At 37.4% G+C, this 27,021-nt stretch overlaps 1 protein-coding gene across 1 annotated transcript in view; it reads left to right on the top strand.

The window, feature by feature from the left end:
- Positions 1-27,021, top strand: part of LOC145487497 (ATP-dependent RNA helicase DHX8-like) — a 45,835-nt gene that overhangs the window by 708 nt on the left and 18,106 nt on the right. The window contains exons 2-15 of the mRNA XM_081466299.1: positions 1,520-1,605; positions 5,362-5,437; positions 6,664-6,776; positions 6,946-6,990; positions 14,114-14,163; positions 15,213-15,272; positions 15,909-16,019; positions 16,708-16,813; positions 18,516-18,614; positions 18,768-18,878; positions 18,956-19,050; positions 20,552-20,654; positions 21,236-21,320; positions 23,632-23,729. Coding sequence (XP_081322425.1) covers positions 1,520-1,605; positions 5,362-5,437; positions 6,664-6,776; positions 6,946-6,990; positions 14,114-14,163; positions 15,213-15,272; positions 15,909-16,019; positions 16,708-16,813; positions 18,516-18,614; positions 18,768-18,878; positions 18,956-19,050; positions 20,552-20,654; positions 21,236-21,320; positions 23,632-23,729 — 1,238 coding nt within the window. The remainder of the gene's footprint in view (positions 1-1,519; positions 1,606-5,361; positions 5,438-6,663; positions 6,777-6,945; positions 6,991-14,113; positions 14,164-15,212; positions 15,273-15,908; positions 16,020-16,707; positions 16,814-18,515; positions 18,615-18,767; positions 18,879-18,955; positions 19,051-20,551; positions 20,655-21,235; positions 21,321-23,631; positions 23,730-27,021) is intronic.

Here is a 27,021-nt window from a genome sequence, read left to right as displayed (position 1 = left end):
ACATTAGTGTGTTTTTGTACAGAGGCTTTGAAAATAACCCTCCATAAAGTATACATGTACATTTCCTGAAAGCTTAATAAATGACAAATTCAAAAATGCTTTTTATTTTTTTTGAAAATATAAAGAGGGTCTCCTATACTTTTTTTGTGATGTGCGAATGGGCATTTTTGCCTTACGTGAAGCGTGAAATTATGAGGATTTATTTTTTCTGTGATTAGTGAATCTACATTTTTCCATCCTCGGGAAACTGGTGTTCGATTTTTTTGTGATCCATGAAATATGCTTTTATTTACGCGTGATTTGTGAATCAACGACTTTTGCAGTAAAAATTTTCACTTTTGGGAGATTTTAGTGTCATTAAAACTCGTAAACTACACCAAACTACATGTAGATGTGGAAATAGATGCATTTGTATTTGTATGTTTTGTGAAACGTGAATTAAATTTGTATTTTTCTGTGATGACTTAGCCTTTGCATTTTTATGTGAAGCGCGATTGCTTGCTTTTTTCTTTGAACATGAAGCTGTTTCTTTGAATTTTTTGTGATACATGAAAAGGCCAATTGCTTATGCGTGAAACTGTTTTCAGAAGAGGTATAGGGGACCCTCTATAAAAGGTCTAGAAATTTTGCATAACAAAGCAGTAATATTTTTATCTTTTGGTCTTCATCAAGTTTGTTTACACACCTTGATTATCACAGCAATGTAATTTATATGGGACTTGATTTGTTACACCATGCCCTTTAAAAGTTTGTCTTTTGTAAAGCATCTATATGGGAACATTTCAGCCAAATTTCAGCTAAATCTGTTGAAAGGTGGCTGTAAATGAACTTAAAATGTACATGCACATTCCTGTATGGCATTTTTGTTTTAGAGATACAGATGAAAAAAGCTTTTCCAATTTGGTTTGTTCTAAGTGACTGATGACACACGAAGTGTTGGAGTTAATGATTTACTTACAGGTGATTCCAAGGATTGGCTTACCGTAACTATGGTGTTGATAGCAATCTGCATTTAACAGATATCAAAATGATAGAAAATTGAGAAAACATAGTGGATCTGGATGCGGCAAATTAATACTACGGTAGCTAGAGAAATGGTGAAATGCAGTCAGATTTCTTTTTCAGTAATCAGTTTAATTACACTACTGAACATCTGCTTGTTAATTTCGTTAAGCATCTGCTTGCTTGGATTTTCTGCCAGACTATCATGACTTTTAGCTTGTTGTTAGTGAACATGCTTGCAGGGCTCTCAAGCTGATTTGTACTGTTGCAATCGAGTCCTGACTATTCACAGTGTTATTGCATTAATAAGTAGAGCTCTGATTAATACATGTAAGTAACCTGACAGTGATATCATAATACAGCATAAGTTACATTTTAGATATTATACATGTAGCTCAGCAATAACTGTAACAGGGTATTTGAGTATTTTTCTGGGTCTTATGGATTAGTCATATTAAACTAAATAGCACCTATGGTGTTCAATAACTTGTTGACATTGTTGTTTTTGTCCATGTAGCTGAGTTTATAATCATGCTTGGAGAAAGAAACCCCACCTTTGACAAGTTTCAGGCAGCTTTAGAAGAAAATGGTGCTGAATTTCCAGTATGTAAAACCATATGCTTAGTGACATTTTTGTCTTGAGTAAAATACATTGTCAGTAAAGTAATTGAAGGGGTGAGTGCAGAACCATGCTAAGTGACGATTTGGGTGAAAAAAAAAAAATTTTGCGAAAGGGCTTGAATTTTTGCCTGTGGTCTTCAATGTAATAGAAAAACGTGGTCCTGTATTTTTGTCACTGGTTTTTGCTTTGTTTTTGAGTTAAAACGTATGCAAAAAAACTTGGTTTTCTCCTAGCCATGTCTTTAGGAGTTTATTTGTTGAACAGTAAACAGGCAGACTGTTTATAGTGTATGAAGTCAAAATCGAATCCCACAGCATATAGAGTGGAAATCTGGGAACAGATTGTTTACATTGGTTATTGTGATGTGAACACAACACATGAATCGATCGAGCATCAAACAAAATACCATTGAACAAAAAAGAGATGTGCTGCATTAGAGCTCTGTCAACTAATATCTTAAGCATGTTTTAAAGTACCTTGTACATGTATGCCTGCTTGGTGATTGAGAGCCATCATAAAGCCTCGATAAACCCGTAACCCGTAAGTCATCAGCACGTTTTAAAGAATCAAAATGTGTTCTGAAACTTTGAAGGCAGCTGATATACCGTAATCTTGTTATCGGCATTCGAAGTCAGATCGAGCCAGGCAGCAAAGTCCAAGAGCAGTTCTTGCCCAAGAAAAATACCCTCTGGTGAGTTGTGGCCCATTTGCCAAGCATTGCTAGTATCAAAGTTTGGAAAGCGAGAACTGGTTTTAGACTTATAAAATTTGTCTTGGATCGACTGCCTTGTTTTCCCGCACACAAGGTGTAAAGACCCTTCCTGGCATGCATTGCGATCGCGTTCTGCGGACGTTTCTCCAACTGGTAACTAGGTTGTTGTTGCATTTTCATTTAAACATAATAATGGCCAACAAGAAGCGATCGATTGTAACATAGATCTGTGATCCAGGTTGCGTTGATTTTATTTCAAATCGGCATGATTTGTAGTGTTTTGAGCTTCTGGGATCAGCAGACATGTAGATGTATGGAGACCAATACGTTGCGCAGAAGGGTTAAGCTGTTAGTCTGTCAGCCCTATTTATAGAGCGTTTTCATGTGAAGTCATCAAATTCTTAAATCCAAAACTAAACAGCCACCAAAGTTGTTATCCTCATCAGGCATAAGGGGTACCAGTGCATTTTGAACTTCAAAGTTATGGCGGTGCGTGACATAAAGCTTCGATCGCGTTTGTCGAAAACTATGTATTTATCTCATGACTTTTAGCCATTTAAGACATTGCCATATTTGGAAAAGTGCTTATTGAAATGTTTATTTGTTTTATTTTGTTTTTATTTACACCTTTTTGACCTGAAATCAACATTTTTGAGCTTATACGTTGCGTGAAACTATCATTTTCAGGAGCCCATCATGGGCTTCTGCCATTTTGCTGTTTTCTAAGTGAAACCAACATCCTAGACCTGAAATGAACATCATTGAGCTTATACGTTGCGTGAAATTATCATTTTGCTGTTTTCTAAGTGAAATTAACATCCTTGCGGTCACGCGTTATGTGAAATCAACATTTTAAACCTATTTAGACCTGAAATCAACATTATTGAGCTTATGCACTGCGTGAAATTGACATTTTGCTGTTTTCTAAGTGAAATCAATATCCTTGCCATCACGTGTTAAAGTGAAATCAACATTTTAACCTATTTAGACCTGAAATCAACATCATTGAGCTTATGCGCTGCGTGAAATTACCATTGTGCTGTTTTCTAAGTGAAATCAACATCCTTACCCTCACGTGTTAACGTGAAATCAAACTTTTAACTGTTTTTGACCTGAAATTCATATTTTGTTAATGTTACACGTTGCGAGAAAAATCAACATTTTGCTGTATTTGAAGTGAAATAAACACCTTTGTGGTCACATGCTGATGTGACAACAAATATATGTTTTTTTGCATACCTAATTTCTCAGAAATGATGCAAACTTCAGCAAAAACACATACAGAACATTGTTTAACACACCTAAAAAAATAATGCACGCAAAATTTGGAGCTTTTTTGACAAAGTTCACTTTTGAGCAAAATACCTAATGCCCATTTTCCACCGAGCCCTTCACATAAATGAAACCGGGCTTTGTTATAATAAACCGAGCCAATCCTTTGTTATGAATCCTTTGTGATAATAAACTGACGTGAGACTTTGACTTATAACAAAGGCTCGCTTCAGGTTATAATAACAAAGGATTGGCTCGGTTTATCATAACAAAGGCCCTGGCTTCGTTTATCTGAAGGGCTTGGCTGAAAAAAGGCGTTAGGTATTTTTCTCAAAAGTGAACTTTGTCAAAAACGCTCCAAATTTCGCATGCAGTTTTGTTTAGGTATGTTTAGCAATGTCCTGTAGTTTTTCTGCTAAACTTTGCTTTGTTTTCGAGATATTGCATATGCAAAAATCACTCAGTTTTCCTAGCGGCGTCTTTATAAAGCGAAGTAAAAACCAGTGGCAAAAATACAGGACCACATTTTTCTATTACATTGAAGACCACATGCAAAAATTCAAGCCCTTTTGCAAAAATTTTTTTTTTCACCCAAATCGTCACTTAGCATGGTTTTGCACTCACCCCTTCAATTAAAATGCTATGCAGTCTCCATTTGTGTGCTATTTATAAATTCACACTTGACGGCTGTAATGCTTGCTACATTGGTGAGACCACTCACTACATTTGCACACGTTTCTGTGAGACCTTGTGTTGGACAAGGCTTTGCATGTTTACAGGTAATTGCAGTCATCTAGGACTTGTCACCACTCTTGCTCTGCAGCATCTTTCCTGATTTAAGATTCTGCTTCCTCAAGTTTGTATGATTCTGCTACCTCAAGTTTTTAGAGGCATACATGTAGTATATTAAATGGGAAAATCCAACTCCAGCTTAGGCACTTAGATTTACCTCTTTCTTTTTAATGTTATATTTTTTTGCCGTTGTTGTTGTTGTTGTTTTTTTTCATTTTGGTTTCTTGCTGTTGGTGGTTTTGATCCTGTCTTAGCTAATTGCTGTTCTTTGTTTCGAGTATATTTCAAATATTCAATATGGTGTATCCGTACTTATGACTTAATTTTACAATATACAATCATGTTACTATACAGTGAAAATTCAGATGTATAACCATCAAGTACTTGTCACTGAAGACAATATGTGGGAATGTTGAAACTTGTGTTGTAAATTGAAAAATGATGTTCCTTTTTTAAAATTACAAATTAAATATAACAACTGTTCACATGTGATCAACTGGTCACAACCAGTGGGTCTATCTTTCAAAAATGGCTGTGGAATTGACCAAGGGGACACCCTGTTGCAACCCCAGCTACATGTAGAAGGGGTGACAAAAGTGTAGTTGAGATACTTGGCCATATTTAACTGCTTATTCTATTTCAAATGTATCTAGTAATGATTCTCTGATACCCCTGGGCCCCCAAATTCAATGTCGTGTAGGTGCTTTGGTCTGCGCAGTCTTAGAAATAGAAAAATCAACATTGTTTGTAGTGAAGGAGGGGGGGGGGGGGATAATGTTTCCAAGATGCTCAAAAATACAATGTAGGGTCTCTGCACTTTTGTTGCTCATTGTAGTTTTCAGAATGAGAACTGAAACTGCAAGCTTGGATTTCAAGTCCAGTGATCAAACCGCTCAGCCACACTGTCTCCTGATACACCTGCAGTCCAGTAATTACCTGATGATGAAATTTCTCTCTTTAGGAGTCATTTACCTCCAACTTGTTACGACTGATTCAGAAGATGAAACCTAAGCTAGACACATCAGATGATCAACCAGGTCTGAAGTCAATTTGCTACTTAGTAATAATGTAGGGGTTAACAAGCACAGTATGGTGTCCCAGGATATAACAAAGGGCCAAAAGAAAATTTGGAGAGGCTCAGAGATAAGAAATTGATCGTAATTGCAATAGGTGTTTTGATCACTTTTTTTGACTGACAATACTTGTACCTTTGAGCAACTAGAGAACCATTATGTTCATTAATCTAACAGAAGATCAGTCATTACAGGTGTACTAGAGAAACATGAAAGTTTCAGGTGATGCCGTTATTGAAATCTGAGTTACCATAGCATGGTAATGATGTCATCCGTCATATGATGAAAATGGCATGTGCTTTTCATGACAGGATAATGTGGGAAAATGATCTCTGAGTCTTAAACTACCTGACATAAAATGCAAATGCAACAAAAGAAAAGCTGTCTTTTATGGCTTGATGAAATAACATGAAATCCGTAGAGGGAAATCTTTCATTTGATATTTCAGAATTTGAACTAGTTTGGTCTGTTATTTTGCTTTTTTATCAAAAATTGACCCCACCACTATTAAAGTTTACATTACAGTTTTTTGTTTTATTGCTTTATGGAATCTACACAATATTGTCAGTGATATGGAAATTGAAAATTAAAATTGGATATAGTTGTGTTTTTTCAGTGTGTTTTAGGCATCCAAAAACATGAAATTTCACTTCTGGTTGGGTCAGAAACTGTGGGGGGTTAGGATCTGGGACTGGTCAAGAATGTAGGCCTACTTATCTTTTGTGAATGTCTAGAATTTTGCTTGAGCACCTAATTTGTAGTATATTTCATATATTTATTTATTTGTTTTTTTCATTTCTATGTGTTTGGTTGAAAAATTGAGTAAACCTGCATTCATGTTTTGATGTCACAGGCTTGTTAGTCTTAGGTCCTAACCCCTCGCGGTTTCTGACCCAACTGGAAGGGAAATTTCACGTTTTCAGATGGCTGAAGTGATATCCAATTTTATTTTTCGATTTCCATATCATGATAGTTATCTTGTAGATAATTCCATAAAGCAAACATGTGTAGCAAGGATTTAAACATTACCAGCTCATTACTGCCAGTTAATTTGGTAAAATGACTACTGGAGACAAAACTTAGAAACTGTGGGAATAAAAATATTATTGTGTTCGGACACACAGTTAAAAAGTGATACACCTTTAGGCAAATAATGTAGAATAAACACTACAGAGTCAATTTGTTTGCAGGAACATCTGTAGATGACAACAAAGAAAACAAAGTTACAGCAGTCGTTGAGAAAAAAAGAACAGCATTTCCTGGGCTTTGCATCCCAGATCAGCTGACAGAGGACACAAGTAAAGTAAGGGGAAAAGTTCAAAAGAGATAAGAGTTGTTTTACTGCATACATCAGCTGTATTGTATTCACAAGCAAACAGATGACTGTGCAACAAACAAACAAACATAAGCCACTAGTTTTCCTGTAAGTTTTTTTCAAGTAGTAAGTAAATTAACTTTAACTTTCACTTCAGAGCACTGAAGACGATGAAAAAGTGGCATCAACAGCTCTTGGTGAGGTGAGCTGCACACTTTTGTTTTTAGTGTTACATGTAATCCGGGAGGGGGGTACTCTTCAAAATTTTGTATGAAGAGGCTCTGCCTCAAGGTCCAACTCCTTACCCCTTTGTATACCATTTTGATAGAAAAGGTGCCCCTTTTATTGAGCCCAGGCTTTTAGCCAGATCAGTGTCCAGGTGTCCTGTGGATGGCCATTTTCTAAAGAAAATTGTTTTATTAGTGCAGAGTGCACTATAGGGATGGTTTAGGGGGCTGCTGTTCGCTAAATTACTAACACAAAAAGATGTAAACTTTAATGTCTGTTTAATTTATTAATTTCAATTAATCAATTAGCCTTGCAGGAAGGGGGGGCTAGGTGGGATAGGTATTGGTGTGCACTACACAAAACGTGATATACTTACGTTGGTTTTTTTGAAAACATGACAACTTTATATATGTTTTCGCAAATCTCTTGCTATCCTTGTGGTGCTGTTCTCTTAAAAAAAAAAAGCAATTTGCTCGAAATGCAAGCGCAGATGGGTTAGCCTTCAGTGTCTACTACATGTTAGGTGAAAGATACATTTCATTCGGGGTCACTCACAAACGTAGAGTGCTTTTTCCTTGTGGTAGAACACAACATGTAAGACGCATGCGTTTTAGCATTGCTAGTGTGAAAAACTCGGTTTTGGAGTTCAGATCTGCACGTTTTTTCAAGTGACACAACACTTGTTTTGACCGGGGAAAGCAGCTGTATTTCAGGTAACATCAGTTCTCCCTTTTTTTAATGCAAATAATGCTACTGTGAATGTGTATCTTCTGGAATCAACCTTAGCTCGATTCAAGAAATTTCGTCTGCTGTTTTATAACTATTGTGTGTTTACCAGGGTTCAAATAAAGAATGGAAACATATTGCTTCTCCATAGCAGCTTGTTTATTTCCTCTTCTATGAAGGGAGCAAAAAGTTCATATTCAGCCAAAACTTTCCCGCATGAGTTAATTGTGAAAGCATAGGCACGTAAGGCGTGCAAGAGTTATTTTTTTGTGTGAAGTGTTGTAGATAGGAGCATTCATGGTACAGTAATGATTTGGTTAATTTGACATTTTTTTGATTGCGATGTTACATCGGTCATGGTAAGATAGCTAAATAGTAAGCCATAAAATGTTTGACTGAACAAACTACAGTAATCTGACATGTCTCCAGATTAATGTAGATACCATCTTATTTTCTAACAGGCAATTTGATTTGTTCTTTGATACAACCCGCACTGTGATTGATGTGACACGCGCACATGCATAACTCCCTCACTCACTGAACACATAACCCTTCCAACCCCCAAGAGGAATTTTTGCTCAAAAATACTCAAGTTAATTTAGGGACTTTTTTGCATTTTATACGAGACATAAATTTACCTTTTCACACAACACAACACAACTTCATCAAAAATAGAAAGAAAGAGAAAAAACCTCTGACACGTTGAAAGTCTGATTTAATTAAATTGCACTTTAACTTGGTGCCGCGCAGTCTTCAAAGAACATTTGAACAGTTTTCATACTTTTTACCTTTAAAAATATCGGACCGAAATGAATGTCATTAAATAAAACTATTAAACTGCTACTGCAGAGACGTAAAAACTGTCCAGAAATGAAAGCTTCTTTTTTGTTTAATATCCTGGAAACAATAGCCGATAACTTGTCAACTCTAATTGAATTTACTCCCATATAAAAAACAAAAGTGTTAAGTTGCCATTTGTTACTAAAGATAGCAAACATCTTGTGGGAAAGAGTTGTGACGATTCGTCCGCTCTAATTGAATTTACTCCCTTGTGATAAACAAGAGTGTCAAATTACACTTTGTAACTAAAAAACAAAAATATCTCGTTATATTTGCATGCAACAAGAACAAAACAATCGTTACCCGCACTTACTATTGTAAACGTTAGAACTGTTTCAAATCTAAAGTCTTGTCCCCTCTAAAACATGTCCTAAGAACTAGACGCGACGATTCGTGACCTCTAATTGAATTTACTCCTTGTGAAAAACAAAAGTATCAAGTTACCTTTCACTGAAAATAAAAATATCTCGTTGCATTTGCGTACTACAAACTCACGAACTGTTCAAAGCTCAAGGCTCATCTTGTTCATTTAACTAAAATCCTCAGCCTAATCCACAGAAAATGTCGAAGTAAACCCAATATATGAATACTTCCTCCTCTTTTATAGAAGAACGAATATGGCCGTTCTGAACTTTATCGGGATCAGATCTTCTCACATACCATTTACCTTTACAACAAGAAATTTGATTGGCTGTTTATAGTAGATCCAATCTGACTGGTGTGACATACATACATCTCTCACTCACTCACCCATTGACCTGTCACATACCCGACGCGCCGACTAAGAGGTATTTTTTTACAAAAAAATAACTCAACTAGTAAATTTGTGTAAAAGAAATTCTGCAGACTCCGTGGCACTTGCTGAAACCTCCAATTAATTTCATCAGTCTTTGAGGTGACTCTCTCACTGATGAAGGATATAATTCCGACCAAGTAATGATCTCTACCTATTACCGATCTCTGTTACTATTATTACCTTCGATACAACTCGTTGAAATGCTCTTTAGTTGTATTAATCGATAGCATTGTATATTAGTTTGACGTGAATAAGAATGAGCTATTCCATGACTGGACATGACTGTTTGATAATTAGATTTATTTAGTTCTTGTCTATCAGTGAAATGAAAATTTGCGTTTGGAATACAACAAAATCGTTCCTCTTCGATTTTTCATCAGATATTTAGCTTTATTCCATTTATCTCCAGCGGTGGGTAAAAAAATACACATCTTTCTTATATTTTCGAGGAAACAAGGGTAGCATGTTGCATACCTTGGCGAAGAAAACAAAAGTATCAAGTTACAAACGTTGGCGCAAAAAGTAAAATTGCCACATTTGCCACTTCTGCTAAAGTGACTGAAACTCGGCGTAAAACACTACAATAAAATTCAAAGCCGTCTTGACAAATGGTTATTGTAAGTTATTTTTGGACCTTGAAAGAAAACACAAACATGAAACTTACATATTGCTAAGTTATGGCTTATCAAGTTTTTGTCTGCTCATATTCTGCAAGGGGAGAAGGCCTAGTTGACAACCAAGGGAGAGAACGGCATGGGTGAGGACCTATGTGACTACTGTATCAGAACCGTAAATTTTACTCTGCACTATCTGAGATTGTCTCACTAGTTTATATGTCGTGTGATATGACTGAGGACAGCTGTTATTTTTCGGGTAACATCACTTTTCCCGTTTTAGTGCAAAAAACGCTACTGTGGACTGAGTATCTTTTAGAATTACCCCTAGCTCAGTTCAACAAATATAATCTGCTACACTAGTGTGTTTGCCAGGGTTCAAACTAAGAATGGAAACGTTTTGCGTAACTCCTTATTTATTTCTCTTTCAGTTGTCTCTATGAAAGAGACCAAAAAGTTCATATCTACCTAAACTTTCCCGATTTAGTGGCATCAAAACTTGTCCAATTGTAAATCTGTGACAAAAGAAACCAGGAAAATGTTCATATTGCTGCAGACTCCGTGGCACCTAATGAAAGCGCAAATTAATTTAATCAGTCTTTGAAGGGACTCGTTCACCGATGTAGGATATAATCTCGGTCAACTGAGTAGCAGTGGCCTTCAAGTCCTTCAGTATTTCTTGTTGAAATGCTAACGCTTCTCAGTTGTATGTAATAGTTGATATCACTGAGGTGGCAACTGACTAAGAACGTGACATTCCATGACTATTTGATAATTAAAGTGCCTATGAAGTAAAAAATAATTGCTGCTTATTTGAAAGGCTTTTCAAAGTAAAGAAGAATGGCATTTTCCTTTTTGGAATGTCTTTTTTCGTTTTAGAGATATTTACATTTTTGACTTATGCAAATGAGGAAAGTGATGACGTCATAGGTGGTGCCACTAAAACAGTACAACACTCAGTCAAGAATATCTCTAGAAATATTAAAGCCGTGTTTTTCAAACTTGGCACAAAACTGAAACTTTTATTGTTTGCTTTTCTTCTCACGTACCATTTACCTTTACAACAAGAAATTTGATTGGCTGTTTATAGTAGATCCAATCTGACTGGTGTGACATACATCTCTCACTCACTCACTCCCTCGCTCCCTCCCTCCCTCACTCACTCTCACTCTCACACTCACTCACTCACTCACTCACGCACGCACTCACGCACGCACGCACGCACACACGCACGCCCTCACTCACTCACTCTCTCACTCACTCACTCACTCACTCACTGACAAGGCTTAGGTTAGGATGTCACGCATTACGAATACAAACTGGAAAATATGAAAATAAAGGAGCATCAATCCCAGTAGAGGAAAGAACATGCTTAGTATGCAAAGAAAATTGCGTAGAACACGAACAGCATTTCTTGATGTATTGCCAGGGGTACGCTACCATAAGAGTTGAGCTCCATTCTCACATTTCAAACAAAGATGCACTTTACGCAAATCTGAGCGATAACGAGAGAACTAAGTACTTACTTAGAGCTGACAATAGAGTTACATCAAAAATAATAGGTAAATATATCAACTTAATGTTTAAAAAAAGAAAAGAGATTCTCAACTTACAAACGAAATGAGCATTATAATTTTTATTTAATTTTATTTTAATTATAAAAGAATCAAGTGAATGTTATTTCTTATTGTACTAGTTAATGTTAAACCTTTATTGTAAACAGACCAATACCTTCCTTTGGAGAGTAAGGCGCAATAAAGATATACTATACTATACTATACTCACTCACTCACTCACTTACCCATTGACCCATTCATAACATACCTGACACGCCGACTAAGAGTTATTTTTTTCACAAAAAAATAACTCAAAAATTCGTACGCGCGCTGTTTTTAAGGAAACCCCCTCAAACTATATATCAACAGAAAGGTTATAAAATGTAAAATTCAATAAAAATATGTTTTGTTTTGGATTTTGCTTTCCAAAGGTGGCAGAGGCCGTCAACTCCAAAATGATCGACTGACGTTCCAGCAAATTAATCGGGTATCAAATGCGATCGTTCATGCAAAATAACTGTGCAGTGTTTATCACAAAGCCTCAATCTCCAAACAGGTGTCAGCATTTTCTTTTATTTCTATTGGTTATCTTTTTATAGATCTGTCAAGTTTGACTATCGAAAAATTTGTGTAACCTGTTGCGTTAAAGGCTGCCACGAGGAAAGTATTTAAAATAAAGGAATTGCCGACACGCTTTTGTTCCATATCTACCAGTGGATGTTCTGACCAAATTTCATGGAAAACCGTCAAATCTACATACCCTATTAATTCATTTAAAGAGAAGGGATTCTCTCGAAAAACAAGTGCGAGTTTTCGCCTTCTAAAGATTTATAAACATAACACGCCTTCACAGAGGAATGTGTCAACTTGAAAAGCCGCGGGCCAATGATATAACAGAACCCCTAGCATTCACAGTATGCAAACTTGAGCTTCACGGAAAGGAACGGAGACTTCCGGGTAACACTGGGATGGACACTCGGTTGAGTCACTCTTAGTTGCTTCATGCTACAGAAACTGGAAATAAGCGACGGCCAGATGGGCCACTTGGCTCGTATCCAGACATTATTATCCAACTGTAGCGAATACTGTCCAAATATCAATACAAATATACAGCGATATTGTACAGTTATTTGAACAATGCAAAACTGTCACACCCTCCCTCTTTCACGGACATATTTTTTGACTACAGCAGTTGGATAATAAATCTCTTATTAGATGTTTTGGTGTGTAGTATTGCTTTACATTTTTACTCGTTGTTTGTATTTTGATGAGCCCACAGGGCGAGTCAAAATACGGCACAACTCATAAAAATATACAGCGATACTACACACCAAAACATCTAAAACGATATATTTACGTTACCCTTTTTTCATTTGAATGTTTTTTTATATGTCTTGTCCACATTGCGTCTGGCTAATATACGATAAGAAATATGAGAACAAATTTGTTTTAGTTGCTGAATAGATAGATAATGCATTAATTCCAATATTTTCCAGCTATTTAACAATTATTCCACAAGCGCATGTTGGATATGAGATAACAGTTTGCCAATGGGGTGCATAGAATTGCCTATAATCATCTCATATCCAACTAGCGTCAGTGCAATAATTGTTAATATTAAAAATTCTCCCAAGATATAGAAAAAAAATAATGAAATAAAAATAAAAACACCCAAAAAAATTACACGTACGCTCAGCATATTTGTAGAGCATGGTATAATGGCTCATATACCATGATGGCTAAGCCAGTGAAAACTCTTGAACTACATTATCCAATGATCCAGTTTTTAGTAATTCGAGAGTCGAACCTGTATATAATGGCCCTGTATTAAACGGCCACCTTCTGTTAAGCAGTCAGTTTTCAAAGTCCCAATTTTTCGCTCATACAAACACTGTATTTGTTACCTGTATTAAGCGGCCACCTCTATTAAGCAGCCGCAGCCACTCTGTAGCAGTCCCATGTTTGTCTTCCTTTGTTTATTTTTACCAGCATTAAGCGGGCACCCTTAACCAGAAACTAAGCCACAGGTCATTGTATGTGGTATTTTATTGTGTTTAAAATGCGCTCCGTCATCACTGTAAAGAAATGACATGTACAAAGCTGTATGTAAGCTGACTGGCTGTTTAGTATCATTAACGCTTTCCAGATGTCCGCAAGGTACTGAAGTACAGTATCACATCACGAACCATGCCCAGTGAGTATTTTTAGTGATTCTGTATTAAGAATGGGTGGCCCTTATATACAGGTTCGACTGTATACGAGAACAGACATATGAGCTGTGATATTTCCAAGTTACAGATTTGTCAATTACGACTCCTAGCTGTTTTATACATTCTTTTTTTTTCCATCAAGTGGGAGGCACGGTCACTATTTCTTATGTTAAGTTTCATTGGTTTATCTTATTTTCCCGCGGATTTGATTATCATGAAGTTTGTTTTACTCATATTGATTGGCAACCTGTTATTATCGCACCATTTTCTACTTTGTCTAGTTCACAGTTCATGAAGTACTTGAGTATAAACATTAGAGTGCCTTCATTTGTATGATTGTTATTTTGGCTTTCAGTTGGAAGCTCTGATGTCCAAAGCAAAACATTCGTCATCAGATGCTGATAGGTAAAGTACTTAAGCATCAATTAGTATAGGCAATCCTATGAATGTGAGTGCAATGAAGGATTTACACTGCGAGTGATATTTGAAAATTCTCTCAAAATTACATGAGCCTTTAAGCGAGTGCAATATGAAGGAATTTTCGAATGTCACAAGTAGTGTGAATTCTTAATTGCTGGACGTTTCATATGACTACTCATTAATTTTATGACTGAGAAAAGTGGCCTGCTCTCAGCCAATCACAATGAAGTAACTTTCTAAGTTATATAACAAACATGGTTACACATGCTATCGTAACTGGTCCTTCTCAGCCATTTGTGGGTCATCATGTAACGCTTCTGCCGTCTTTCGGAACTCTTACTAGAGACTAACGTTACTTGATGAACCAAATAATGGTGCAAAGACTTATGCTACCAAGCCCTGTGAGAGAAGGTATGCTTGAAACACACAACTAGAGCAACAATTTGATATTTATGGTAAACAATTTTTTTTTCCATTTTTATCCTCATTCTTTTAAAGGAAATAGTAAAAATCTTCCTGCGTTTCTAATCAGGGTGAACGTGTCAGGTGAAATACACACCTGAGGTCCAAGTCCCCAAAGCAATTTCTGTTCCCGTGAAATTCCACCTGTGATCTTATAACTCAAAAGAAATGCAGAAATGGTTTCCCATTTCCCAATTGGCACAATAACAGGAATTTTTGATCAACAGGCTGAGGATTACATGTAAAGTTGAAGTGATACTTCAGAGCAAACATTGTACATATAAGTTTATGAGAAGTTGATCCACAATCAGGTTTAGGTGGATTTCAGACGTCATGGTCTGTACAAATATTCTCATCCGTTATCTCACATATTTCATCGCATTCTACCATTCGTGACATTTTAAACCATTTTTACTGTTAGAAACTGTCAAAACATACTTATGCTAATTTTGTATTTTTCACTCACACTTGAAAATGACCACGGAGAGGTTGAAACGTTGTGACTTTTTGTCCTTAGTTTTTGCATGATTTTATTTTTAAGAAATTACTCATTAAGATATCTAAATTTGTAGCAAAAAAGAACACAGACAAACACGGCAGCGAAGTAGAAGCAGAAGCAAAGAAAGAGGAAGGTAGGAGAAGTAAACTCTTTTTCTTTATCCAACTTACACATATTTAATTGTAAATATGCCGCATTTGACTTAAGCAACTAAAGAATAGCTTTTAAACTGGCGAGATGTTGGACAAAGCATTGCAAAGTGTACAAATGTAGCATACCGTGGAAAGAACAAACTCCCTTTACATCATGTAAGGGAAATTACTGCAGCGGTAACAGCTTGTAGAACTTTCCATTACTGCTGCAACTTTTCTCACTGCTTGATTACAGTTACTTGATACGTTTGTTACCTGGTGCAACTGTGTTTCAAAGCATTACATCTCTCACAGTATTTGGTCAATTATATGACATGCTTGTGGACTAGTGCAGAAGTAACGACAGCAGTGCAAGCTGTCTTGCAGTGATTAGTCAGTTGTGACATACTATATTTGTTGCTTGTTGCAGCAGTGACTCACACAATTTCAAACGCCGTTCAAGCTTGTAACATGTGTTAGGGCCTTTTGTGAAGAGGCAGTTGCCCAGCATTATTTTCCGTTGCTGTAACCCAAACGCCAAAATATCGGGCACAACTTTTTAAGGCTGCCAGGAACTTGCACTTGTCGAATTTGAGCATGATAGCAAGCTTAAACTGTAGTACATGCACTTGTTACAGAAGACGACCAAGATCACGATCACAAAGCCCAAAAGGAGACCGAGTCAGAAGGCAACGAAGCATGGATAGAAATAGAGAAAGCGATAGTTATAGGAGACAAGAAAGAAGAAGGTACGCGTAGAAGCTTACAGTTTTGAATTTGAGACAACAATTACTATTGACTCACTAGAACACTGTACTGTGTAGGGTTATAAATGTTGCAGTTATTAACTTAGTCTTCATAGTTCTCTGTTAATAATCTCGCTGCTGTGGTAAAAGCAAGGAACTGCATGGCTGAGTTCAGTGTCTCTAGAAAAGTTTCTTTCTACCTTTTGTAACAATGTCAATCTTTACTGTTAAAATGTAGCACCGAAGAAGGCTTTTGCTTACCAATACTTTAACTTATTCACCCAATTCTATGTTCAATTCACAATCTTGGTACCTGCAAGAGTAGCCGGCTTCAAAGATGAACTTCATCGCGTGTTATATATATGACTCATTCATGTACCTCATGTGTCAGTCCATGACTTTAATAGGAACATAATTACAAAACTAACTTATTAAAGACCCGTACAGAAAGGAGTGGTTAGAGAGAGAAATTAAATTAAAAGCCTTGAGAGATACGCAAAGGATTCTGATTAAAACAGCAAATCGAGATTTTTTTCTAATTCTATATGTTTATGATATATATTTAAATACATTTACTTATATTGCTCAAATTAGGACTGCTGCCGCTGCTTCGCTCGCTTCAGGCTAGCTCACTGCGGCAGCAATTAAATTAGCTGAAGCTACATACAGGTATATATTATTTGTGCAATAGGAAAAGCAGAAGCAGGTCTAGAAGCAGAGAAAGAGGTCGTCCAAGAGACAGACATGGTACTAGCCGAGTGGAAAAAGCTCCACCTGCCACTCCAGTTGTTAACCAGGTAATCGTGTTGGGCTTTTCAAGCTCTCGGTTTGTTTGTTTTTGAGTTTGGGTGGGTGGGTGAGTACGTGCGTGCGTGAGTGAGTGAGTGAGTGAGGGAGTCAGTCAGTCAGTCAGTCAGTCAGTCAGTCAGTCAGTCAGTCAGTCAGTCAGTCAGTCAGTCAGTCAGTCAGTCAGTCAGTCAGTGAGTGATGTATGTATGTATGTATGTATGTATGTATGTATGTATGTATGTATGTATGTCACACCAATCAGATTGGATCTATTATAAACAGCCAATCAAATTTCTTGTTGTAAAGGTAAACGCTATGTGAGAAGAGTTGATCCCGATACAGTTTAGAACGGCCATATTTATTCTTCTATAAAAGAGGAGGAAGTATTCATATATTGGGCTTACTTCGACATTTTCTGTGGGTTAGGCTGAGGATTTTAGGTACGAACGAGATGAGCCTTGAGGTTTGAAACAGTTCGTGAGTTAGTAGTATGCAAATGCAACGAGATGTTTTTGTTTTTAGTTACAAAGGTAACTTGATACTTTTGTTTTTCACAAGGAGTAAATTCAATTAGAGGTCACGAATCGTCGCTTTTAGTTCTTAGGACATATTTTAGAGGAGACGAGACTATTTAGATTTGAAACAGCTCTAACGTTTAAAATAGTAAGTGCAGGTGACGATTGTTTTGTTCTTGTTGCATGCAAATATAACGAGATATTTTTATTTTTTAGTTACAAAGTGTAATTTGACACTCTTGTTTTTCACAAGAGAGTAAATTTAATTAGAGCTGACGAATCGTCACCGCTCTTTCCCACGAGATGTTTGCTATCTTTAGTAACAAATGGTAACTTAACACTTTTGTTTTTTGTATGGGAGTAAATTCAATTAGAGCTGACAAGTTATCGGCTATTGTTCCCAGGATATTAAACAAAAAAAAGCTTTCATTTCTGGACGGTTTTTACGTCTCTGCAGTAGTTTATTTTTATTTGATGGGCATTTTATGACATTCTTTTCAGTCCGATATTTTTAAAGGTAAAAAGTATCAAAACTCTCAAATGTTCTTTGAAGACTGCGTGGCACCAAGTTAAAGTGCAATTTGATTAAATCAGACTTTCAATGTGTCAGAGAGGTTTTTTTTTCTCTTTCTTTCTATTTTCGATGAAGTAGTGTTGTGTTGTGTTATGTTGTGTACAAAGGGTAAACTTACGACTCGTATAAAATGCGAAAAGGTCTCTTAACTTGAGTATTTTGGAGCAAAAATTCCTCTTGGGGGTTGGAAGGGCTATGTGATGGGTGAGTGAGGGAGTTATGCATGTGCACGTGTCACACCAATCACAGTGTGGGTTTTATCAAAGAACGAATCAAAGAAAAAAAAAGATGGTATCTACATTAATCTGGAGATGTGTCGAGTTACTGTAGTTTGTTCAAACATTTTATGGCGTACTATTTAGCTATCTCACCATTACCGATGTAACATCTTATGTACATCATAAATTCCCAGTTTCATTCTTGCTGTACATCGCAACCAAAAAAACTTGTCAAATTTACCAAATCATTGCTGTAAACAGCTCCATGAATGCTCCTATCTCCGGCGCTTCACAAAAAAAAAGAAACTCTTGCACACCTTGCGTGCCTATGCTTTTTTTTTTGTGCAGTTGTGAACAAAATTTCAGTTGTTCAATGTTGGCAGTTCTTTCACATTGTGTTTAGATTTACAATGGAAAGGTCACCACTATCATGCAGTTTGGCTGTTTTGTGCAATTGGACGGCCTACGAGGACGACATGAAGGCTTGGTGCATGTTTCACAGGTAAATTTTTAGATTGTCATTACCTGTAACATGAATTTATGCAATGAATGAAAAACATGGGGAAAGTTAGGATAGAGTGTGGTTTAAATTGCAAGTTTGACTTGTTATGCTCTATGTATACTTGGAGGTTAATTTTTTTCTTTATTTGTAAAGCTGCGACGTGAAGGTCGAGTGGCTAACGTAAGCGATGTGGCTCACAGAGGTCAAAAGGTTATGGTCAAAGTTCTCTCCATGGCTGGCAACAAGATCAGTTTGAGTATGAAGGTACGAGTTCTAATTCTGAACGTACTTGATACAGTTTAACAGAGTGCTTAGGTATTGATCGAACCAAACTTTCATAGGATGTAGATCAGGAGACTGGAGAAGATTTGAATCCTACCAGATCTAGACAGCATCCTGAAGGTGAGATCAGCGAGATGGCGAGGAATCCAGACAGGTACTGCGGCATACTACTAACAAAATAGTGAAAAATAAGTCTCTCCAGGTTAGGACGAATGTTTAGGAGAAATCAAAGTATTTGTTTAAACCTTAGATTTACGCAGTTGTTCCAATTCTCTCACACTTTCTGTTGTGTTTGTTCACCATTTTCAATTTCTTAAAACGATTATTATAGATTATAAAATGATTATTTCACAGATAATCATAATACATCAAAGTGCGCTATGAGCAGATTCGTGAATTTCGTAGTGAATGATGATGATTGATGTGAGCTAACCTTTGCGTAATATGGAATTACTCTTAAAATAAAAAAATACTTATGTTTTAAAGAGGATAAATTACAATAAACAACGACCAAAGCTCCTTTAACTGAGCATAATGAATCTGACAGTAAACTCTCACAAAGATATTTTCTACAGACTTCATGCCTGCAGCAGAAAGTTTATTTCACACAGTGCTGACAGATTTAAGCCAACCTTGTCATGAATTGACTTGAACCTTTCGCAGCTTCTACGTCACCATTGTGTGACCTACGCCTGAACGATTGAGATTACAACTTTCCCCGACCAACAAAGGAACCGGCCGAAAATTATAACAGGCAATTAATCTGAGTTATTTGTTACAAGCTGCCATTAACGCTTTCCCTGATCAACAAATTACCAGAAGTTTAAACAACCATTTAATATGAGTTACCTGAACTAACAGTTCCATTTTTAGCGCAACACTCCCAGTTACGTAACAAGTTGTACTGGAGATGTCAAACAATGTATGCGCCCGCAAAGCAGCGGAATTGCGAAACAATTTAAGAGATGATCGATCAACTTCTAATTTGCACAATCTGATATCCCAGTACAAACCGTGTCTTGCTTACGCAACTCACGGGTTACAAATACATATTAGTTATGCCACGCTTATGCCATACCATAGAAAATACATTGGCTAACACAATTAATGTGATACATTCGCAAACTTCATTTTGAGTGGCTTTGAACTGGCTTCCTATTGTTGATGATCTCCATGCTCAGTTAGCAGTGTTTTTTTTTTGGTTGAAATCTTTATTTTCTGCTGCGCTTTCGATCTCAAAATTAAAGCGGAAGGAGAAATTTGGCAATGACATGGCTCAAACAATGCTTGAAAGAGACTGGAAATGGCGCCGCTCGCTCGCCGCTTGCCAGAGTAAGATCTCAGCGTACGATGGGAAGGTTGGGTGTATTACCGTCGAATATGCAACGGCTTTACTACATTCTGATTGGCTGTATTTTCTATGGCATGATATAAAATACAAGATACAACTCACAACTAACGTGCTCCCTGTGGCTTCAAGCCCAGTCAGTATACTGACTGAACCCGTCAATTTGAATATCTTGTCATGTGATTATCTTTCAGAACATTTGTTTAGAATGCATTTAACTAAAGGTATACGATTATTACTGCACACATTGTATTATTTGAATGCAAAACTGTCACAGTTTTTTCTTATCAGTACACTGTGTTCGTAGGCCTGCAGGAATCCCTGTGGTACCAGTATATGAAGAAGATGAACCAAACACGAGGCGCAAAGTCCAGAGAATAACCTCGCCAGAGAAATGGGAGTTAAAACAGGTAAACATCGACAGTGAAAAGAAAACCAAGAAGTGTAAGTTGTAATGATTGCTACGTTGGTGAAACGAGCCCTTATTTTTTCTTCGCCCGTCCACGGACAGATGTTCTCACGTTTTGAAACATTTTCGGAATTCAGATTCTTGTCGTATCTCTTGTTCAACAGATTGTTCCACAGTTTTCGATTTTGCGACAACTAAGTTTCAAGTTGAAGTTTTTAAATCTTTCACATAAAATGACAAAAGCCCGATCTGAGTCAACAGGTCAAACACAGCCGCTTTCAACTTTCCTCATTTGCATTATAATATAATCCAGCATGGATGTGAGGCAATTTCCGACAATTTTGTAGTTTCTGCTTAATCGTGAAAAGGGCCATTTGAAATAATGTATCACTGATGACGACGAATGTACCATAGAAACATGTCTGAAAAAAAAGTTAAAAGATCGTCTTGCTTTTGAAGATTTCAACAGTATTGCCGTTGTCTCGACCATCTGTAATGCAATAATGATATTTTCCACGATATCGGGTATTTTACTGTATCCCCAGCTCAATGTTAAGTGTTGTGATGACTTTCTGGTTTCAGCTGATTGCAGCTGGTGTATTGGACAAAGCAGACTACCCAGATTTTGACGAAGAAACTGGTATTCTACCCAAGGATGATGACTCAGGCAAGTGTCTTTTTTAAGCCTTTTGTCAGGCCGTACATTTTAGAATTTTGAAACGTGTGCTGCTCGCACGGCTAGTGTGGTTTCCTTCAAAACTCGCATACTTTCCAACTGACATGCGCGAGCTTCTTCACTTGAATCTCATAAATGAAACTGGACTTTAGGAAAAGTCCTTCGTCTTGTTAAAACCTTGCAGTTCGCTTCGCTTTCTTAGCTTTTCTTCCCTGAAAATAATGAGGACGACTTGTGGCAAGTGTAAAATGAAACAAGTGATAAATGTCGAAGGAGACTCCTTACTGACATTGAAAGGGTAAGGAAGCAGTTATACTGGACTAAAATTATTACACATTTGACAGCAGAAACAGTATCAGTTACTATAATGGAATTGGCATGTTCAGATACATCATGCTGACAAGTAAAACGACAAGTCAAATTGACTGCAGTTTATATAACTGCTCAGTCACTCCCTTTAAGGCTGCCCTAGTAAGGTGTTGTTAAGGAGTGGAAAGATGCTAATTAATAATGTCTTACTGAGTCTTTGTATGTCGCTTATTCTTATGCACAAGTGTGATCAGCCTGCATGGAGGTGTTCGCAGTCAAAGGCAGGAAGCTGTCCTGACATGTATCCGATCGAAACGGTGCATGTATTAAATTTGACTTCGTTATGCGATTCCATGTGGTTTTCGTCTATTCTACTTCGATGCAGATTTATCCACATGAAAGTGTCACAGTTTGAACCAAAAATGAATGCGGGAAATTCCGTAAATTTTCGGTAACAAATTTTCGAAAACCTCGCGGTGTCATTCTCTTTTCCGGAAACAACAGGAAATACCGTTCCATTTGCCCTTTCAGGAAATTCAGACGTAAAGTTTCGGTTCTGTGAAACATCCTAAGAATCGTGTATAGGTTTAATCGAAATACTACAGTACAAAAAAAAAAAGCATCTCGGTTTGAAATGGAAAATTGTAAATGTTTGCAAACTAGATCGTATACCTTCCTGGAATCTGAAAAAATTAACCATTATTCCGTGAGTGCGTTTAATACGAGATGATAGACAGCCAACGAGGCGCATAGCACCGAGGTGGCTATAATCATTTCATATCCAACAAGCAGGGGTGCAAAAATTGATATATTAAAAACGCCCCCAAAATATAGAAAATAAAATTATAAACGCCCCGCAAAATTACCCGTATTCACAGCATATTTCTAAAGCATGCCATAAATAAACAATAGGTACCATTTGGCGGAAAAATATGCTCGGATATTTGTCCACGGACATTATCTGTTCACAGAAGCGAACAGTTTTCCAAGAACGAAGCGTGAGGAAAACTGTGAGCTTTGAGGAACAGATAATGCATGTCCAAGGACAAATATCCGAGCATATTTTCGTGCCAAATGGAAACTATTGCGTTTATTATCCTTCAAATATTTTTCGCAACACGCTCGGTTTTGAAAATTGGGGTATATCACTCAGATATTCCGCAGTTTTAGCTGGGGAATGTTCAGTCACGTGACGCGCTTAGACCAATCGCGCGCAAGTGCAAATATTTGATGGATTTTAATCGATTACTCTTATTATATGGCTCTGTCTCACAAGGACTGGGAACTACCAAATTTACGAATTTGATTGGCTGAAATCGATATTGAAAGCGGTCTAGATTTTCCCATCTAGACCGGTAATGTTTTGCAATGACAAAGTTGCAAACTAAAAAGCAAAATCATTGACTATTTTCATCTAACAATATTTATTTATGGAAGTGCCAAAAAGCCTGATGAGGAGAAAAGGTAAAGAAGGGCGAGCAAACTTTGGCAGAATTAAATTCAGCTCTTCGCCGTTCGCAAGCAAAATGTCAGTTAGTACAAACCAGTTACATTAAACGAATTAAATTGTTCTTGTTTACGCCATATAATAAACATCTTATTAACCGAGCTTAGTCGGTCTGTATGGGAGAATCCTGACCTCGGTCGTTTGTTCAGACATCACTGCTCTCGGTCTGTGCTCACGACCTCGGTCAATTTTATCTCATAAAGACCTCCTACTCGGTAATAAGAGCTAAATATATCATGATGGCCAGGCGAACGAAAACTCTTGAATTGCATTATCCAATGATCCAGAAATTGGTCGTGTTCGTGGCGTGGCTATTGAGCACCGCATTTATCTCTTGTAGCATGGGAAAATCTTTCAACTCGAAGAAATATTCCTAACCCTTTCACAATATTTCACCGATGATTTTAAAGGCTTTAAGAGCTTGAAGTTTCTCAAATGAATGAATCCTATCTCTAATCGGGCTCACAACAAAATGATTTTTTGCAGATGAAGACATTGAGATTGAAATAGTTGACGAGGAGCCCGCTTTTCTGCGAGGACAAACTAAACTGAGTGTCTCCATGAGTCCTGTGAAAATAGTAAAGGTAGGACTAGTTACAATTGACCCTATAGCTGCCCCCGTTGTCAACTAATTTTTGAAGTTTAAAATTTTGTGCCAGGATTGTTTAGTTGTGTCTCAATGCTATTCTTGTTTTCATTTTTGGTATTTTTGTATAAACTGACTAAACTGATTTTCATCTATTACCATACTTAATATATAGATTTAACCATGCCTAAAAGCGGAGCTCCTGGACCGGGTTGTTCAAAGCTAACCCAGGATAACCGCGATTTTGATTTGAGCTTTGTAACTTTTAGCCTGCGAACGCAGACGTATTTACGGTTGTCGCTTGTCTCCGCCGAAAATAACGTCTGCGAACCCGAGCCAGGAAACGATTTCTGTGACGTAATGACTTTTGATTCTCCTTGGCCAATCAGATTACATGATAAAATGAAACTCGAGTGCTCCTCGCAGCGAATACCTCGCGCAGTAGTTCTAAGGCTACTTGAGCTAGACTGTGATTGGCTTAAAATTCCTACGTCAGAGAAATCGTTTCCTGGCTCGGGTTCGCAGACGTTATTTTTCGGCGGAGACGAGCGACAGCCGGAAAGACGTCTGCGTTCGCAGGCTATGTAACTTTGCGTTGAGGTTTGTACAGGTCCGCAAATGATCCCAGGACCGCAAATGATCTAGGACCGCAAATGATCCCCAAATTGAACCGCAAATGATCCCGGACCGGAAATGATCCCCATATTGGACCGCAAATGATCCCGATCAAAAAATAAGGAATGGCATGGATTTATATCAGAAGACGGTGAGAACATGTACAAAAATTATGAACTAAAAAACATCTTTTATCATTTTACAAAAAAATATTCCACAGTTGCTGTTTTGTTCTTCGAAGAGGTAGAGATCGTTTTCACTGTCACGCAATTAAAAAATAAATAAATCCAAAGCCAACCAATGGAAAAAGCTAAGAAATTGTGATGTACGCTATAGAAGATAACTAAATAAGCCACTTCTGCAAGTTTTAGGCCTGTGCGCTTCCCCAAACTTCAGATATTCGTCGTAAATGTTTCCCACAAGGACAAATTACAAAATAAATTTGTTCACATTTCCAGTGCTACGCACTAGTTGTTTTACAGAGTGATGAAGCGTTGCAGAGGCTTGTGGATCTACTCAGGTGACAGCGTCTTCTGTAATAGTTGCTTGACGGTTAGATTTTAGTTTAAAACTTTAGACGAGTGGCGTTAATGGCTGATAAAATGTGATTTATCTATAACACCGAAATATCAATGTTTAACAAAGGAGGATATGTGGCGTATGTTGCACTGATCATAATTTTACTGAGAACTGCAAAGAAATGCAAGCCAAGTCGTAGTTTGATGATTGAGCGGTGATATTCATAACATCGTAGTTAGCAACAAAATTTAGTCGAAGGTATGAAGAAAAAGCAAGTTGTGAGCAATTATAATTGTGAGATGGCTTTAATAAAAACATCGGTATTCACGTACGTCAATTCCCTATCCACACCATCCCACTATCCATGCCATTCCTGATTTTTTTAGTTGGGATCATTTGCGGTCCCTATCGGGGATCATTTCCGGTCCGGGATCATTTGCGGTCCGGGATCATTTGCGGTCCTGGGATCATTTGCGGACCCGTACTAGTTTTCTTTTTGCCCCAGAGGTCTCCGCGTATGGGGACGAAAATTTCGCCGCAGCAGAAAAATCTCGATTTTTTAAGAACACGACTCGCAAAGGATAGCCCAAAAGTACGCAAAGGATTACCGAAAGTTCGTAGGGGGTCGAATAAACACACCGCGATCAAGTAAATTCTCTTCGAAATGGTGGAGATTCTAATATAGAACAAATTGAAAACGATGTCAAAGATCCTAAAGATGGATTTTGGGATAAAAACAACTCAGAAGGTATCGTAAGTAATTCTGAAGTACCGGTAAATCTCGATATTCGAGGCGAGTGTCGCTTCGTTCGTGTTCAAAAGTTTGTGACTAAATACTTCCGATCGCCAGTTCTACCTTTGGCATGTCGTTTATTCAGATCGCTCATTTGTGTTGAGTAATCTTACGTGGCTTAGAGCTCATGTCACGGCTGGTGACTTGGCAGGAATCCAAAGGTAAATGTGAATGTTTTGCAGCGTTTTCGTTGTGGACGAAGAACTTGTCTCTAATTTGCATTATAGATTAGAGGTGACAGTAACGCGATACTTCTGTTAATAACCTGAGTATCAGGCCTTTCTTAGCAAGAGGGTAGGGGAAGGGGGGAATTGCAGAGAAAGGCCTTTTCTTTGCAGGGTGCTTCCTCTTCCTACCCGTCTCAGAAAAAAATCGTGACACAAAGTTCCAGGTGATCTTCTCAACTGCTGTTCTGCTTTCGAGATACGTTTGCTCTTATAACAAGAAAAATGATTTGTTTCATCATCAAATTCAAACAGCAGAGTGGTTTGACATAATATTTTGTTTCCCTATAATTTTTTAACCATTTTTCCTTAAGTTCTACTGAGTGAGATTTTTGTAACAGAAATATTAGTTCCCATGAAGGAAACTTTTTTTTTCAGAAAGTACTTTTTGTGATCTTTCAAACGAAAACTCACGGCTATCTGGAATGGAATGAGTTAAATCGCCCAATGGCGAGGAATGGCTTTTGTTTTAAGGACATATACTTACTTACTGGCATAAATTAATTTGTCACACTAGAGCTCCCATCTGGATTCTCTATGAACTCTAATTGGTTGCGGTTTATCCCTTACAAATGCTAATTTAACCGTAATTTCTTAACCCAGTGGGACTGAACCGTCCATCAACTGTACAAGCAGTCAACGGACAATAGAGTTCCGAGCGATCCCGATCGCTTTTTAAAAAAGCTTTACTCGTTATGATCATATAATCATTTGGTTGTATCTCATTTGCGCCGGGCAGCCGCGCTAGATCTTGATTAAATGCCGGTAGTCTTTCCCCGAATCGGCTTTGTGGGCTTAAGAATTAATGTTATCAACGGTTTCAAAAAAATTGTAAGCCTTCTGTGGCCTGCAGGAACCAATCTTGTCCTCTTTCCAGACTTCAGTGACCAGAAGCGGCTAGTTTTACCTATTTTCGAATTTCTCACACAATTTCTGTCTTTGCTCATTTCTGTTTCATTCTGTCCCATCCAGAACCGATCAATCATTCGCGCGATACTCGCAAGACTTTAGCGCGCTCTCCCGCCACGTTTGGAAGTTGCTGAAAATCGTAATTACTTAATAATCACTCGCACATCAAACATGAATCACCATGTTAGCTTAAAGTATGTCATCAGTGACAGTTGTACTGAGGGAAAAAG

Source organism: Orbicella franksi, chromosome 5 (genome assembly GCF_964199315.1).
Source record: "Orbicella franksi chromosome 5, jaOrbFran1.1, whole genome shotgun sequence".
Lineage (NCBI taxonomy): Eukaryota > Metazoa > Cnidaria > Anthozoa > Scleractinia > Merulinidae > Orbicella > Orbicella franksi.
Note: the sequence above shows the minus strand (reverse complement) of the source record. Positions and strands in the feature narration are given on the sequence as shown.